Genomic DNA, 18,054 nt, shown 5'->3' with positions numbered 1-18,054 from the left:
GCGCGTGCGCATGCGCATGCGCAAGAACGGCTGGCGCGCGCCGCCTCTGCCGACTTCCGGTGAACCCAGGTTTCTTTTTCCTTGTTTTCTTTGCGAAGTAGGCGTTGATACGCAACTGCTTCCGGGTTGTTGGGTGACCTTGAGACCTAAGAACTGAGATGGCGGTTTTCTGGAGGCTGAGTGTCAGTTGCGGTGCCAAAGGAGCCCGAGGTGAGGCATCCTGACCGCCGAAGGTGCTTAGCGCAACTTTTAGCGGGGGAAGGGAGGAGGGCGAGGGATCGTCTGCAGAATGGTGAGACTTCTGGAGGAGAGGGGAATCCCTCCTTCCCTTCGGTTGCTCTGGGACCTGCTGGAAACTACTGCAATGACCGTTGTCCCCCAAGGACCCAGATGTTAACCTGAGAGTATCTCACGTATTCTGTGCTGACGTGGTGAGCAGATAATCTGAAAAAGAGCTGTTTCTGTAAGTCATTGCCCTGAAGAATCACATACCTCATAGGCGTTCTCCTTTTTTCCCCATGCACTGTCCTTCGAATGCTGACACCCGAATCTGAAAGTAGGGTTAGGGTCTGAGGCCCAGTGCCTGGTTTGCCCATTTCTCTTGTGGTGTGTGAGTGTTGGGGTGGGGAGAAAAGTTCGATAATTATTTAACTGGACATTTGTGGTATACCAGACACTGTTGTCTGCTAGAACAACAAATGGACTACTAAAAGAACTAATAGATCTGTCCTGGAAGAAGTGCAGCCTGCATGCTCCTTGGAAACGAGAATGGCCAGACTTCGTCTCACCTACTTTTGTAATGTTATCGGAAGGGGCCATTCCCTGGAGAAGTATGTCATGCTTGGTAAGGTGGAGGGTCCATAAAAGAGGGGAAGGCTCTCAACGAGATGGAGTGACAACAGTGACTGCAGCGATGGGCTCAAGTATAGCAGGGATCGCGGAAATGGCGCGGGACCAGATGGTGTTTCATTCTGGTTCTGCTGTGCATATAGGGTCGCTGTGAGTCGGAGACGACTCCACGGCACCTAACAACACAACAGACACTGTTGTAAGATTGAGCTACAAGTGTGAATGAAACTTGCTTCCTACTCTCAAAGAACTATCATTATTATAGGGAAAAACACATGATTATTTAATTTTAACATAAAATGAATGATTGTGCTGTGCACAAGAGTCCAGAGAAAGAGCATCAATTTAGTTCTGTGTTTTGGAAGGAGTCTCTGGGTGGCTCTCAGCTACTAACTGAAGGGTCCCAACGGCACCTTGCAAGAAAGGTTTGGCCATCTACTTCTGAAAGATCACAGCCATTGAAACGCTATGGAGCACAATTCTATTCTGACACACATGCGATCTCCATGAGTCAGAATGACTGGATCACAACTGTTTGTTTGTTTTGGTGTGATTATCTTGTCTTGGTTCCTGAAGAGGGTATGCCTGGTCTGAGTGTTGAAGATAAGGAAGGACAAGAGAATAAAAACATTGTAATTAGAGCTATTGTGATTAGCAAAAGCAGTGATAACCAGTGACTGTCAAGTTGATACCGACTTATGGTGTCCCAGGAGTGTCAGAGTAGAACTGTGCTCTCTAGGGTATTCAGTTGCAGATTTTTCAGAAGTAGATTGGCAAGCCTTCCGAGCAGCCTCTAGTGTATTTGAACCTCCAAACTTCTGGTTAGTCGTGGAACACCTTAACAGTTTACATCTCCTAAGGACCCCAAAGCAATGATGGAAGTTTTGAAACAGCATGACATGAGGAAGAAACAAAATAAATTGGATAGTATTAGAGCTTCAAGATTAAGGTGAGGAATGATCAATCTGGAGAGAACCACATCAAAAAGGATTTACTAGTCTGGATAAGGAGTGTGGACTTGGTTTGTGAAGGGGAGCCTTTGAAAGTTTTGACCTAGATTTGCCATTTAGATAGATTATGTTGGTAGCAGTATGGTAAGTAGTGATGATGGGAGAAGGGGCAGGCTAAGACTGAAGTTAAGGAGACAAGTTAGGATCTTGTGATAGTTGTCCAGGCAAGGATGGTAAAGTCCTGAATTTAAAAAGTAGTGGGAAGAGGAGAAGATAGTCTCAAGAAACATTAAGAGATACGTCAGTAGAACTTAGTGATTGAATTTAGAGGGAAAGTCCTACATGACTTCCAAATTTCTGGACTAAAAAGTGGCTGGAGGTGTTATTAAATAAAGTGGGAAACATACAAATGGCAAATGTGTCTTGGACAAGAAAGTAAGTAGAAGGATGATTTAAGTCTTAGGCATGGTGAATTTGAGAAGCATGTAAGGTATGTCAGTGAAGAGGCCCAGCAGGCAGATAAGCTTCTGATACTTTGAAGAGAGATCAGAGCTAGAGATACAGATTTGGGTGTCATCAACTTGTAGGCAGTAGCTATAACCAGAAATGGCCTGTAGTGGACAAAGGGATCAAGGAGAAAAATGGACAGAGCTGAGAAAGCCAACATTTAATACTGAATGCAGGAAGAGACTGATAAAGGATGGTCAGAGAAGCAGAAGAACTAGAAGGGAGTTATATCATAGAAAAAAGAGGAGGAGCCACCTATGCCAGGTGATGCAGAGAGGCTCAATAAGATGAAGATGGAATAGTACCTATTGGATATTACCACATGAATCATTGGTGACTTACCAAAACGGATTTGGTGAGGATAAAAACTTCCAGAGCATTGAAGAATGATTGGGAAGCAAGGAAGTGGAGATGATTTGGACAGCATTTTCAAGAAGCATGGCATGAAAGAGAAGGAAGAAAGACAAAAAGGGAGAGAGTGCATGGGAATTAATTAGACAGAAGACATGGAATTAAGGGAAGAATTGAGTATGTTATATGAGTTGAAAATGGCCAGTGGGGAGTAATGAGAAGTTCAAGACACAGGAAAGAATAAGAAGCAATTGCCTTTTGTTGAATGTTTGTAACATTCTAGGTAAGGGTAGTAATAGTTCAGTGGTAGAATTCTTGCCTTCCGTGTGGGAGATCTTAGTTCAGTTCGTGGTCAGTGTATCTCATGTGCAGCCACCACTTGTCTGTCAGTGATGGTTTAGTGTGTTGCTGTGATGCTGAACAGATTTCAGTAGAGCTTTCAGACTGAGACAGACTAGGAAGAGGGGCTGGAGATCATCTTCCAAAAATCAGCCTCTGAAGACCCAATGGATCACAGCTATCATATCCACATCTGATGATGAGGATGGCGCAGGACCAGGCAGTGTTTTGTTCCATTGTGCATAAAACTCCCATGAGTCAATTCAGCAGCAGCTAATAACAACAACATAACATTGTGGGAATTACACTGAACACTTTGCATACATCATTTTATTTCCAACACAATATTGTAAAATAATATTTCCATTTTACAAATGAGGAATTTGAGGCTTAGAGAGCCTGCTTAAATTGCCTCTTGTAGCTGGTAAGTAATGGACAAGAGTGAATGTAGGTTTATTTTTTTAACCAAGAGGCAGGGTCCAAAAGGGACAGGACGGGATGGGTTCAAGAGTACATTGGAGGAAATGGTTTTGAAAAGGAAGAAGGTAATAAATGAACTTCCCAAACTAGATTAAATTTCTTCAGCACAAGGACTTTTGTCTTTGGTTTCTTTTGCTTCAGTGTAGACCACAGTCTTGTGTGTAGTAAATGTTTGTTGAATGAGTAGGTAGAAAGGCACTACTATTTGTTTTTAAAAAAATTAAAGTGAGACCCTTTTACAAAAATGATTAATTGATTCTTCAGTCTATTAATAGATATTTAACCATGCCTTATTGCTCTGGTGGTATACTGGTTAAGGCATTTGGCTGCTAACCAGGAGTTTGGCGGTTCAAACGCACCAGTCATTCCATAGAAGAAAGATTTGGCATTCTGCTTTCATAAAGATTTACAGCTTTGGAAACCCAATGGAGGTCGCTAGGAGTAGGAAAGGACTCGATGATGATGAGTTTAGTTTGGTTATAACAACCCAGTGAAATAAGTATTATCCTCATTTTACAGATGAGTTGTTATCCCTTATTTTTGGACTTTAGTGATTTGCCCTTGGTCATTTCAAAAGTCTGTTAACGCTGGTAAAAGTAGAGGTATTTATGACTTCCCTAATTTTTCTTTCCTCAGCTCTGTTCCTCCGGACCCCAGTAGTCAGACCTGCTCATGTCTCAGCATTTCTCCAGGACCGATCTACCCCAGGAGTGCAGCACATTCACCTGTCCCCCAGCCACCGTTGTATGTTCTCTTCATTGCCATTCTTTCTGGGCCCTGGCCATCCTCTCTGGGCTAATAATCATGCCTTTGGCAGGACTTGGAATTTATTTGGGAGACTCAGGTTTAACTGTGGCAAATGAAGATCTACCCTACAAATTTGGGTGGACAATGCCAGTATAGTTGAGTGATGTCATTACAACTCGTGAAGCTTTTGATCTAAGTCTTTTTAAAACTTTATTTTTTTAAAACAGTGACTCTGTAGGAAGAGTCTGTCTGTTCAATAGAGTTTAGTCACTTTTAACTAGCTAATGAAGAGGAACCAGATATGGATAATTTAGAATAGTATACAATTTAAAAAGTTTTATGTTGTAGAATGCATATAAGCAGTTGACTGCTTATTTTTATTTAGGTTGCTGCTAAAATCATGGTATTTCCTAGGTGAATTTTATTTAGATATTATTAAAGTTTGTCTTAGAACTGTAGGTAAATAATTGAATTAACTGTATGTGTACTTTTAAAGTCTAGAGATGTGAGTATTTTACAGAGAAACAGATTTTTCTTGATTTTCATAGTCAACCACTTATATAGTTACATCTGCATTATGAGAGATTAGGCAAATATAGTGCTTTTAATATTATTTATCTTTGAAAGTCTTTTTGTCTTTGCTTAGTTCAGTTAGATTTGGCAGATTGAATTTAATTTGGCAGGAGGAGGTTCTCGGGGCTGCAAGAAATCATCTGAAGTTATATGTGTAGTTTTTTATATATGTATATTTTCTAGGAAGAAGCTCTATCCCTTTTATTAGGTTCCTACTAGCAACAGTCAGTAAGTGACACCAACTGTAAAAACGGCAAGGAGGCCACATGTTCTGACCTCCTCTAATCTCACAAGAGGAAGACAGCAATAACCCAAGGCCTATTACTGCAAGGCCAAACATGCTGCCTCCCTCCAGCCCTCTCACCAACCGTTCCTCCCAAAGCACCCACCACCTCTCTCCTGGGTTTGATAATTTGCTGCAGTGGCCACACAGAACTCACAGATTATGGGGTTTATTAGGGAAGCACCAGGCTACAACTCAAGTTCAGAAAGAACGTTCAGTCTCTCTCCCAGTCCATGTCCCTCAGCCAACAGTCTCTCAGTCTCTTTCCCAGCAGTACTGGTCCCTCGGTGTCTCACTCAGCGATGCGTGTCTCTTGCGTCTCTTTCCCAGCAGCATATGTCTCTTTCAGCAGCACGTCTTCCTCAACCAGCAGTCAGAGAGCATTCTGCCTCCAGGAGACTTCCTTTTGAGCCCGGCAGGGTGGCCAAACTAGCCAATCATAGCATCAGAACTCTAAGCACCTGAGAGAGAGTAGGCACCTCCCAGAACACTGTTTTGTGCCACTCCCAACAGAAATACTCCAGGTGGACAACTTCAGCAATCAGGTGCTCCTCAGTTGCTCATAGAAAATCCCACCTTGGAGTTTACAAAGACTTATGGGTAGAAAAGCCGCACTAAATAATTTACTACACCACAGTTCCCAAAGGGGCCTATAACTGAAAACAGAGCCTCTCAAAGAAATGTTTAAAATCCATATGGTTTTTCACTTTTTTGAGAGAAAATTTCATGTTCCGTATCAGTTTGGAATTATTTTTAAGCAATGGGACAGAAGGACCATGATCTTATAATTGAATCAGGATTTTGCTTCTCCCTGAGTTGAATGATTTAATTTTGTATTGAGATAATTGTTAATGTTCATTACTTCCAAAGAGTATAAGGTGTAAGTAGACAAGTAATATTTTAAAGGAACTCAGATATAATTCACTTCTATTCACAAGGTGTCTGCCCACATCACTGAAGTCCAAGATTGGCTTAACTGCAAAGATTTCTCATCCATATAAACAAAATGGCTCTGTCTTCTAATTCAGAAATGAGGGCATTGAGACACTCTTGTGCCAGAAGACTTCAAAGAAGGGAGATAACATCTCTCTGAGTCACTTGTTTTTATATCTTACTCTGTATGGGCTTAAAGTTAAATTTACATGCATGCTGTTACCTATTCTGTCAGTTTGGGTTATTTTCTAGCAAATACTGAACATGGGAGGTGTGTATTTCCCTCCTCATCTCTTTTGAATTTGGTCCTCTTTATAGCTGGTGGCAAGGCTGCATCTCTTCACTGGAGTGGTGAGAGGGTTGTCAGTGTTTTGCTCCTGGGCCTGCTCCCAGCTGCTTATTTGAACCCTTGCTCTGCGATGGACTATTCCCTGGCTGCAGCCCTCACTCTCCATAGTAACTGGCAAGTACAACTGAATTCTTCTTCCTTCAGTACCATTGGATCTTGATCATATGCCACCTCCTGAAATGGATGAACATTGACCAATTCTTTTTAGTATAGTGACTCTGTGTATTCCTTCCATCTTTTCATGTTTCCTGTGTGGTAGTTAAATTTGTATGTCAACTTGACTGGGCCTGGTTGAGTGGCTGGGCAGCTGGTGGTAGTTATTCCCCATGATGAGACTGGCAATCAGCTCCATGGTGGGATCTGCTACAAGCAGCTGAGTAGCTGCCTTTGGGATGTGGTCTGCTTCCTGTATATAAGGAGAAGCCTTGAGGATAGTCTCTAGCTTGTGGCATGCTTGGACCCTGCATGTAGCCGTATCATGGTTCAGCAGCCTGCCATGCTCTGCCAACGTTGGGACTTACAGTGGACTTAAATTAATGGCCTGTTGTGTGGTATGGTAACATTGGGACTGTGCATTTTTACTTTTCATCCTTGAGTTTGTCAGCTTCAGCAGCTAGGATCTGTGTGAGTGAAGAAACACCTCTAGCTCCAGTGGGCTGGGAGCAGGAGGCAGAGCTGGACCCCAGTGTTGAGGGGCTTTCACCCAGTCCCTAGAGCCTGGCACTTTGAACTTGGACTCAAAGCCTCCAAACTATAAGAGAATAAACCTCTGTTTGTTAAGGCCATCCCATTTGTGGTATATTCCTGTCAGAGCAGCACTAGGTAACCAAAACATCTTGGGTAATTCAATATTTTGCCCATAGAATCTTTCAATATTGCAACTCGAAGCTTGAATTTTTTCTTCATTTCTTTCAGCTTGAGAAATGCCAAGCATGTTCTTCCCTTTTGGTTTTCTAACTCCAGGTTTTTGCACATTTCATTATAATAATTAACTTTGTCTTCTTGAGCTGCTCTTCAAAATCTTCTGTTTAGCTCTTTTACCTTGTCATTTCTTCCATTTGCTTTAGAGGAAGTTCAGAGTGTCTTCTGACATCCATTTTGATCTTCCTTTCCTGTCTTTTTAATGACCTTTTGTTTTCTTCATGGATGATGTTCTTGATGTCATCCCATAGTTCCTTTGGTTTTCAGTCACTGGTGTTCAGTACATCAAATCTATTCTTTAGATGGTCTCTAAATTCAGGTAAGATATAATCAAGGTCATATTTTGGCTCTTGTGGACTTGTTTTAATTGTCTTCAGCTTCAACTTGCATATGAGCAGTTGATGGTCTGTTCCACAGTCAGCTTCTGGCCTCGTTTTGGCTGAAGACATTGAGCTTCTCCATCACCTCTTTCCACAGATGTAGTCGCTCTGATCCTGTGTACTTCCTCGAGTGAAGTCCACATGTATAGCTGCCGTTTATGTTATTGAAAAAAGGTATTTGCAATGAATAAGTCGTTGGTCTTGCAAAATTCTATCATGCCATCTCCAGCGTTTTTTCTATCACTAAGGCTATATTTTCCAAGTTCTGGTGATTCTTCTTTGTTTCCAACTTTTGCATTCCAATCAACTGTGATAATCAACACATCTTGATTGTACGTTTGGTCAATTTCAGACTGCAGAAGTTGGTAAACCAAGTCTTCCATTTCTTCATCTTTGGCTTTGGTGGTTGATGTGTAAATTTGAATAGTAGTAGTATTAACTGGTCTTCCTATTTCCTATCACTGACAGCATTGTACCTCTGCATAGATCTTGAAACATTCTTTGTGATGATAAATGCCATGCCATTCCGCTTTAATTTGTCATTCCCAGCATAGTAGATCATATGGTTGTCTGATTCAAAATGACCAAAACCAGTCCATTTCAGCTCACGAATGCCTAGGATATTGATTTTTATGTGTTCCATTTCATTTCTGACAACTTCAGTTTTCTTAGATTCTTACTTTGTACATTCCATGTTCCACTTATTAATGGATGTTTGCAGCTGTTTCTTCTCATTTTGAGTCATGCCACATTAGCAAATGAAGGTCATGAAAACTTTACTCCATCCATATCATTAAGGTCATGTCTACTCTGAGGAAGCAGCTCTTTCCTAGTCATATTTTGAGTGCCTTCCGACCTGATGGGCTCATCTTTTGGCACTATACTGGACCGTGTTTCAGGACTATTCATAAAGTTTTCCAGTAACATATTAGGCAGTGTTTCACTGCTATTCATAAGGTTTTCACTGGCCAAATCTTTGAGAAGTGGATGGCCCCTTCCTTCTTCTGAGTCTGTCTTAGTCTGGAAGTTTCCCTGAAACCTGTCCCCCATGGGTGAACTTGCTGGTACTTGAAATACCAGTGGTATAGCCTCCAGCCTCATAGCAACATGCAAGCTACCACAGTACAACAAACTGACAAGTGGTCAAATTTTACATGTATGTACTTAAAAAAATGTATAATTTTTAATATAAATTTATATAATTTTACATATATATAAATACAAATACTTTGTACATATATATGTATATACATATGTATACATATGTTCTCCAAGAAAATTGAAAACGTGTCCACATAAAAACATGTATATGAATATTCATAGCAGTATTATACTGGCTTAAAAGTGGAAACAACCCAAAATTTCTTTAACTGATGAATAGATAAACAAAAAGTGGTATATTCATATAATGGAATATTATTTGGCCATCAGAAGAAATAAAGTACCAATACATGCTACAACATGAATGAACCATGAAAACATTATGCTAAATGAAAGAATCCATTCACAAAAGGCCACAAACTGTGTCATTCCATTTATGTGAAATGTCCACAATAGGCCAGTTCATAGAGACAATAGACTAGTACTTGCTAGGAGCTGGTAGGGAGGAGATTATAAGGGGTACCTGCTAATGGGTACTGAGTTTCTTTTTGGGTTAACGAAAAATTGTGAAATTAGATAATCGTGATAGTTGCACAGCTCTGAAGTTGCTAAAAACCACTGAATTACACACTTTTAAAGAATGAATTTATGGTATGTAGATTATAAAGCTGTTATTCAAAAGGTAAATTAGATCATTCCTTATTTTGGTCACTTCTTTGCTTAAAACACATCACTGTTTTCCCATTATATTTCATATAAAACTCAAATTCCTTATCATGGCGTTTAAGGCCCTACAGGACCTGCCCCTGCCTTCTTCTCATCTCTACTTTACGCATGTGCTCCAGCCACAATGGCCTTTTTATTATTCATCAAAGATGTTCAGATCATTGTCACTTTTCTTTGCAGTGTTCTAATTCTATCCTGTTTAAAATATTTTTCATTTTAACTTTTTATTGTCATTTGGGTGAAAGTTTACAGAGCTAAATTGGTTTTCCATTCAACAATTCATATACCTTTTGCTTTGTGACGTTGATTGCAATCCCTGCAATGTAATAGCACTCTTCCCACTTTCTCCTTGTGTTTCCTGTTTCCATTTGTCCTTTTTTCCTATCCCTTCCTGCCTTCTGAACTTCATCCCTGGGCAAATGCTGCCCTTTTGTTCTCATATAATCGATTGTTCTAAGGAGTACATACCTTCTCAGTGTTATTGTTCACCTTGTAGACTGCCTGTTGCTTGGCTTAAAGTTGAGCCATGGGGTGATGAGTTTAATTTCAGGCCTGAAGGGTGTCTGAGGCCTTATTCTCAGGTGTTCCTCCAGTCTTTATGAGACTAGTAAGCCTGGTCTTTTTTATGATCTTGAGTTTTGTTTCATATTTTTCTCCTACTCAATCCAGGATCTCCTATTGTGTGATCCCCTTTCAGAGTGGTTGACAGTGGTAGCTGGGCACCATCCAGTTCTTCTGGTTTCAGGGTCATGGAGGCTGTGGTTCCTATAGTCTTTTAGTCCTTTGGATTAATTGTTTCCACGTGTCTTTGATTTTCTTCAACTCTATTTTGTTCCACATGGGGAGAGACCAACAGTTACACCTTAGATGGCTGCTAAAATATGTCTTTAAAAGCACATACCTATTTACTTTTTCTTATACTTTCACTAGAGTATTTATTCCATAAGAGCAAGGATGTTGTCTTATTTACTGTATTCCAAACATTTATAACAGGGTCTGGCATATAATAATATCCGCTCAATAAATATTCTTTGAATTAATGAAAAACTCCATAGAGTGTTTCTTTTAGTTTGAAAAAAAAAGATTTTGTAAATAGACATTACTGTGTCTCATACTGAGACCCTGAAAAATCAAATCCTAAGAATAGGAAGATTATTTACTATATTATTAGGAAACTCTTGTGTCTTTTCTTTTGATTTATGATTCTTATTACTGTGACTTGCTTTGGATTAGCATTAAAAAAAGAATAGAAAAAATTTCATCTATAAAAATAGCTATACGAACTCTCCTGAAGTAGCAGACATTTATAAGAGTGACAGATAGGGAGAGACATTGCATTTTGAATGTGGGTGATTATTTTTTGTAACCTTCTAGCTTCACTTGTGATTTTCATTTGTATTATGATTTTTAATTTCAATTTTTTTATTTTTTTTAGGGGCCTTGGACAAGTTGTTACTGACTATGTCCATGGGGATACATCACAGAAAGCAGCCAAGGCAGGCCTCTTGGTACTCTCTGCTTTAACCTTTGCTGGTCTTTGTTATTTTAACTATCATGATGTAGGTATCTGCAAAGCTGTTGCTATGCTGTGGAAGCTCTAACTTTGACATACCTTAATGATTGTACACCTCTTTGCCTCTGCTCTGTCATGCCATTCATCTGACAATGAGGAGAAAATAGCAGATACTTCCATTGATGAGACAGCCCTCTTCTCCTACTCACATGATTACTTTCAGAATTTAATCTTTGAGGAAAAAGTTTGAGAGTTATATTCACAAAATAGTGAGACTGAGTCCTATGTTCTGATGAGATAATGAGATTATCTCCTAACTTCTCACATGAGTCACAGTATAACTAAACATTGTATATGAGCTTTTGCCTTATAATGTATCAGTCTCTTAATGGGAATTCAGTTTATTACTATCAGTACATTATGATCAAACCTCTGCTATATTTGTTCTGGCAATGATAGACAAGGGCAAAGACTGTTAACTCATAAATAAAGATTTAGCAGACACTTAGACTGTTTAATTTTGAAAACTTACTCCTCTATTCCATTGATGCCAGTGACTGATGGTTACATATCCTAGGGAAAGTTTAAAATTAGAAAATGCTGATATCGCACAGTACTAATTTCTAAATCCTAGAAGGAAGAGCTTAGAGAATTTTTGAATATGAAAGTTCCATTTAGAGAAGAGGTCCCCTTGTAGATATATTAAAATATTGTAGATTTTCAATTGAGACTTAGACTTCAAATGTCTTAAATAACCTGCCTATAAGTATAGAACTACGAAGTACCAGACTGTTATTTTCTTACTTTGGCCATCTTTAATGTGAAGATGTATTTGATGAAAATAAAAAAATTTAATAAAATGCTACATAATAAAAGTGTATTCTAGTGTATTATGTATTAACTGTTTCTGGTTTTAAAATCTTTAGGTGGTGCACACAGTTAAGTCTTTGATTACTGTTTGAAAGGCTGGCAGTTCAAACCCACCCAGAGATGCCTCAGTGGACAGGCCTGGCTGTTTGCTTCTGAAAGGCCACAGCTTTGAAAACCCTTGTAGAGCAGTTCTTTGGAATTGATTCGATGGCCACTAATAACAATAGAGATTAGAGCTACGTCCAGATTGTGGTGTTTTGTCAGTGTCAGCATGCAGATTTCAAATTATGTTCTGTATGCATTTGGTCTAGTCTAAGAGGAGTTGTCATGGGAGGGAAAGCTGAAACTTGCCATAGCAATGACTGGGCAGCTAAGACAACTATTGAAGCTGACTAGAAGAGCTGAGTCCAAAGGGTAAGTGTCCATTAACGTCTGTCCAAAAAACCAAACTCGTTGGTGTCAAGTCAGTCCTGACTCATAGCTACCTATCGTAGGGTTTCCAAGGTGGTATCTACAGAAGTAGATTGTCCAGTCTTCCTTCTGAGGAGTGGCTGGTGGGTTTGAACCACCAGCCTTCTGGTTAGCAGTCAAATGCCTCAGGCACTACACCACCAGAGCTCCTATTAACATCTATAGTAGGGGGCTAAAGATAAATTTCTCTAGGTGCTTATGGTCGTTATAAGAAATCAGATATGCATGAAGAGTTTGGGAAGAGGTGATTGATTCTGATTTGGATGTGGGTTAGAGGAAGTTTCAAAAGGGAGTGATGCCTGAATAGCAGTGGTATACCAAGAGGTGAGGGCACCAGTCAGGCCTGGCAGGTAGGATTATTTTATTACTGACATTGTTTAGAATTACTTGTGTACAATGATGATAAAAGCAGACTGATACTTGGTTTCTTTTATTGTTTTTGAATTCCTCACATACATTGCTCACCCTTAGTGTTGTTCCCACCTACCTCCCACCCCTGTTCACCACTGCTATATGATAGAGTGAAATGATATTTTCCATATTGTCACAGTGTGGTGGGCAGTGATTCTGGATAATAGGAGAATCCTGTAGCTATCAATGATGCCATAAGTCCTATCTTAGGTCCAGAAGGGTGTCTACTGCTAATAATCTTCATTAGCTGGTAAACTGAGAAGTCAGAGTGAAGGTTGGTTGGGTACTGACTGCCCTAGATCCCCAGTTGGTTTGATAATTGGGATAGAGCTGACCTGCCATTTCGGGAATTCAGTGGATTGCTATGAGGTACTAGAGCAGCAAGAAAATGAGGCAGAGGCTAATAGTAGGTTTCTGAGGTGGTTGCAGGATATGACATTAGGAAGGACATAGGCCCCTGGGTAGAGCAAGCGGTTTGTACTTGACTAACTGAAAGGAGGTAATTCAAACCCACCTGTACAGATTATAGCCAAGAAAACTCATTGGAGCAGTTCTAGTTTATAATACATGGAGTTTCTATAAGTAATTGGCTCAGTGGCAAAGGTTTAGGAATTTACATTTAGGAATGTTGGTAAGCCAGAGGTAAAAGGAGTTCTAAAAGGTTAGAGATGTTGTTGTTGTTATGTGCCACCGAGTCGGCCCCGACTCATAGCGACCCCTCCTTGGGTTTCCGAGGCAGTATCACTACGGAAGTAGGATCGCCCAACCTTCCTTCCAAGGAGTGGCTGGTGGGTTTGAACCGCCAGCCGTCTCCAGAGCTCCCCAAAGGTTAGAGATAGAAGTAGGAAACTGAACTTTGACAGTGACAGAGGAAAGTAGGAGTCAACTTCAAAAGATATTGTGGAAGTTAACAACATTCAATTAATATTAAGTATGGCAGGTAATTGGCACTGTGCCAGGTACTGTGGTTAAAGAGAGAAGTTTCTCTCCGCCCTTAAATTCTTAGTCTAACTAGGGTAACAGGTAAATGATTGTAATACAATGTGGTAAGTGGTGTAATAGTTAAGTACATAGTACACAGTGATGTAACAAAAGGAGAGATAAGACTTTGCCTGCAAGTTTCCTAGAAGAGATTTCTTAATCGACGTTCTGAAAGATAAGGAATTAACAGGTGGCCAAGGAAGCTGGGGTGAGGTATGAGGATGACTGGAGGATGGTATATCAAGCAGAGTACATGTAATTTGGTATGACTGCAGCATAGAGGGGGACGATTGTAGAGGGCTTACATGCCTCAGTAAGTAATTGATACTTTATTTCATTGGCAATGAGGAGACATTGTTAATTATGCAAATGATTTTTATTTTACATGGGTTATGCTGGCAGCTGTGTGCAGTATGGATGTGAGGAAAAGAAACGTGGAAATGGAGAGTAGTGGTCCAGAAAAGAATGCTGAGTTCTAAAGGCAGTAGTAGCTGGAATGAAGGAGAGAAGTTCAAGAGAGATTTAAAATGTAGAAAATAGAAATTATACTAGGCTTTAAAAGGGATAGTCTAGGGTCAATTTTTTGTCTTGTGATCAGGCAGATGGAAAGTGGTGTCACTAATTAGAGTAATGAGAATTTCTGAAGGAAAATTAGATGGTGGATGTTGTGGAGAGAATAGGTCACTACTGAAGTTTTAAATCTGAGATATCCAGGAAGAGCGAGGATCTGTAGATACCTATTTCTGGCAATATGGCAGACTAAGTTAAAAAATATTTTGTTATGAAGCATCTAAGAATGTTAGATGAATAATAGCAAAGACATGCTTTAATATGTGTGGCTGAGCTTGCAATAGGAAATTCTGAAGCCAGAAAAAAGTGAACATGCATTTAGAGAGGCAAGTAAATGCTATTGAGGACAGCTGTTGCTCTGGGAACATGGTAAATGACTGTTGTTGTTATGTGCTATCGAGTCAGACCCAACTCATAGCGACCCCTCCTTGAGTTTCCAAGGCAGTATCACTACAGAAGTAGATTGCCCCATCTTCCTTCCGAGGAGTGGCTGGTAGATTTGAACCGCCAGCCTTCTAGTTAGCAGTCAAGAGCCTTAGTCACTCTGTAAATGACTAGTAGCTTAGAATTCTGGTTTTAAGAAGCGACACAGAGGACAGGAGCAAAGCCTTGGACCCAAAGTAGGAAGTTAGATAGAGACTCCTTAAAACCAGAAGCCACAAAGAGTTTTACCCTCAAAGAAAGGATGATGAATTAGAAAAAATATTTTTACCTGAAAAAGCAACAGAGCAAGGAAATATGTTGTCTAGTCTTGGTTCTGGTTGGAGGAAAGTCTCCGCTGAGAAAATGTTGCCAATAGCCAGCTTTCATGCCACTTTGGGACCTGTGTTCATACTATTTGCATGGCCTGACAAAACCACATGCTGGGAACCTTGTGTTTACTGGGGTTGGTAGTGCCCTAGAAGCCTGGTGGGATTTGGGATTTCTTCACATTTTTTCTGGGTTTTTAATAATTAAAATGAGGAAGATTTTGCCCCTGTAAGCCTCTTAGATAAATATTTTGACTAATATTTTTGTAAAGTTTGAACCAATTTGTCATCATTTGGGTTATACCAATGTAAGTATTATAAGTCTGAAGGAGTTTGGGAGACACAAAGCAGGATGAAACAATTCTGACAAAACCAAAATCTTTCACATTACCCAGCCCTCAGTCCCTAATGAGGGCAGAGTGTTGTACTTTAAATCAGTCCTTAATCCAGAAATCAAATGAGCAATTCTCTTTATAATACTACTGCTAGTAAAGCTAGTCAAGGCTCTTGTATAGTAGCCTAAGAGCTTCTTTTAATTTTAAAAGTATTAACTTTTTTAGTATGAGCTTTAAACTTAACAAATTTGCTTTGGGTTTTGGATTTTCTTCAGCAAGACACTAATTTCTGTTTGTAATGTTTGGTTGAGGAGTCTGAGGAAGTTAAGAAGCCCCTTTACTTGCACAATATGCAGAAAGCATGAGCAATCTCAAAAGGGTATCTATAGACAGTACAGATATTAACTCTTAATCTTTTAGCCAGATGACATAAGGGGCTATCAATTCAGCTATCTATCTGAGCTATTGGTTACAAAATGTTCCAAAATAGAATATTTCAAAGTTACAGCTTATTTAGCACAAAGTAAATGTTGATTATTTCAAAGTTACTATTTTAGATAATAATATTATCTCAGAAAATATTACCTTAGGAAATAATATTTGATAATATTATCAAGTAATATGCATATCAAGGCTGTACAGGAGAATATCAGTCAAATTAAGACTGGACATGCTTAGAGTTTAAATAGCTATTGGACAATACTGAGATTTACCTTTACCAGGAAGGGGAAGTAGGGCAGCTGAGTTTGTTATTTTTTAAATTTGTTGCGATTTGGGTGCACATTTACAAAGCAGATTCATTTCACTCTCAACAGTTCATGCACATTTGGTTTCACGCCCCTGATTACAATCCCCAACCATAAAAATCTCCCTGTGACTACCCCTTCCCTGTGCCCTTTTTATCTGTGCATTCTTGTCTGTCCAGCTTTCCCTCTGTGCGTGCTGAAGGGGCAGCTAAATTTATACTGGAGCAGCATTTAATAGGAAGGAAGGAAGCGGACAATGAAATAGTATTATAGGCTTACATATAGGCTTATATGAGTTCCTAGTTTTGAGTAAACATCACCAAAAGACAATCTCATCTTTCAAGTATGAACAATTGAGAAGGGTTTAGCATAGAAATTACTATCTGGGAAGCAGAGGCAGGTGACAAAAAACTCATACACAAAGAAACTTGGTAAACACTAACATCACCTAAGGGCATAGGAACTTTCTTTTTAACATGTTAATTGATAGTCACTCTGTAATACATAAAAATGAAAGTATATTAAAATTATGCTTGGTGACTAATGTTTTGTCTGTCTTACTTAGAAATTGCCTGAGTATCCAACAATGATGTATTAATTAACTTAATTTTTAACAGTCCCAGGTTTTAATGTTAACTAAGTATCTTGGAATCACAGTTAAAGCTGACAGATGTTGCCGCCTAAGAATAACTTTCATTTTATAAAGATGTCATCTTTATTAGCTGAAAACATACTTTTTAAATTTTAGTTTTAAATATATGGTAGGAGTGATGTTAACCTATATGAACAGTAAAACCAGCAGAGGAGATTTAAGATGGTCAGATTAATTTGACTTCATGAGAAATAAATGTAAGTTTTGTACAAATGAAAACATTGTGTTATACTTTTACATTATGACAAAATCAGGGAGAAGGCATTTGACTGTTTTTAAATCAAAATTATTCAATTAATTTGAGTCATTTAATCAGGACCATTAAACTTTTCCTGATACAGTTTGTAATAGGAATTAAAACTCTTCAAATTGTGTGTGGTTTTTTTTTGTAGAGGAGAAATGTTTTTATTGGAATGAGTAGGGACGGAAGAAGTAGAAGAAACTGGCCAAGTTGCTTCCAATTACAGATCTGCTAAAGTTGGTCATGGTTGGTGCATTATTCCTTCAAAGGAGTTTCTTCTAATTCATGAAGGTCTAGGGCAAGAGAGATGGAGATGATTCAGCAATTAGAACTGGGCACATTTTGCCAGGCGGCCAGCCAGCTCTGCCCTTGACCTCTGTCTCAGGTTAATAGTGTTAATGGAAAGCATTACCAGAGAGAACAAGGGAGCAGGGCTCTGGCAGGTCATTTTCCATTAGGGACTGCCAAAGCTGATGTCACCAGAGACTTTTATGTTGCTCTCACCCTCTCATTTTTTAGGTGCCAAATGGTGAAATAATCCTGTTGTGCTTATTTTGCCACAAGTGGTTTCTTATCACTTACTCATGTGGCATCGAATTTTCATAAGTCTATTGTATTAACCAATTTAGTTTGTTTGTTTGTTTGTTTTTGCAATTGTGACTTGGGTGAAAGTTTACAGAGCAAATTCACTTTCCATACAGCAGTTCACATACATTTTGTCTCATGACTGACTACAATTTACCACAATGCAACAGCTCCCCTCCCACTTCCTCCCCATAGTTACCCCTTCCCTGTGTCCTTCCCTCCATGCACTCCTGCCCCCTGAGCTATGTCCCTGTGCATACAGAGCCCTTCTATTCTCCCATGACGAACTGTTTTGAGTTAATGAGGTTTTTTTAAAAAATTAAATTTGTTTGCGTCTTAATAACCTAGCAGACAAGGCTATTACTTTAATGTACAGGTAAACTTCTTTCCCTCTGAGGTACATCTTTAGCAAGAAAAATTTTTCTTAAATAGTTAGTGTAT

The 18,054-nt window shown here is 39.3% G+C and overlaps 1 protein-coding gene across 1 annotated transcript; it reads left to right on the top strand.

Moving 5' to 3' along the window:
- Positions 1–158: 158 nt before the first annotated feature.
- On the top strand, positions 159–11,090 carry SDHD (succinate dehydrogenase complex subunit D). The gene is made up of 4 exons (XM_007936542.1): positions 159–210; positions 4,113–4,220; positions 6,331–6,475; positions 10,925–11,090. The coding sequence occupies exons 1-4, from the start codon at positions 159–161 to the stop codon at positions 11,088–11,090; spliced, it is 471 nt and encodes a 156-aa protein (XP_007934733.1).
- The last annotated feature ends 6,964 nt before the right edge of the window (positions 11,091–18,054 follow it).

Source organism: Orycteropus afer, unplaced genomic scaffold, assembly GCF_000298275.1.
Source record: "Orycteropus afer afer isolate SDZICR_OR568_19922 unplaced genomic scaffold, OryAfe1.0 scaffold00036, whole genome shotgun sequence".
NCBI lineage: Eukaryota > Metazoa > Chordata > Mammalia > Tubulidentata > Orycteropodidae > Orycteropus > Orycteropus afer.
The sequence above is the reverse complement of the archived record's forward strand: the minus strand, read 5'-3'. Positions and strand labels throughout refer to the sequence as shown.

Excerpts from the sequence above, each read along its gene's own strand:
- SDHD (XM_007936542.1), top strand. The coding sequence starts at position 159 with ATGGCGGTTTTCTGGAGGCTGAGTGTCAGTTGCGGTGCCAAAGGAGCC. Across the intron at positions 211-4,112 it reads CGGTGCCAAAGGAGCCCGAG|CTCTGTTCCTCCGGACCCCA; the intron begins GTGAGGCATCCT and ends TTCTTTCCTCAG. Across the intron at positions 6,476-10,924 it reads CTCACTCTCCATAGTAACTG|GGGCCTTGGACAAGTTGTTA; the intron begins GCAAGTACAACT and ends TATTTTTTTTAG.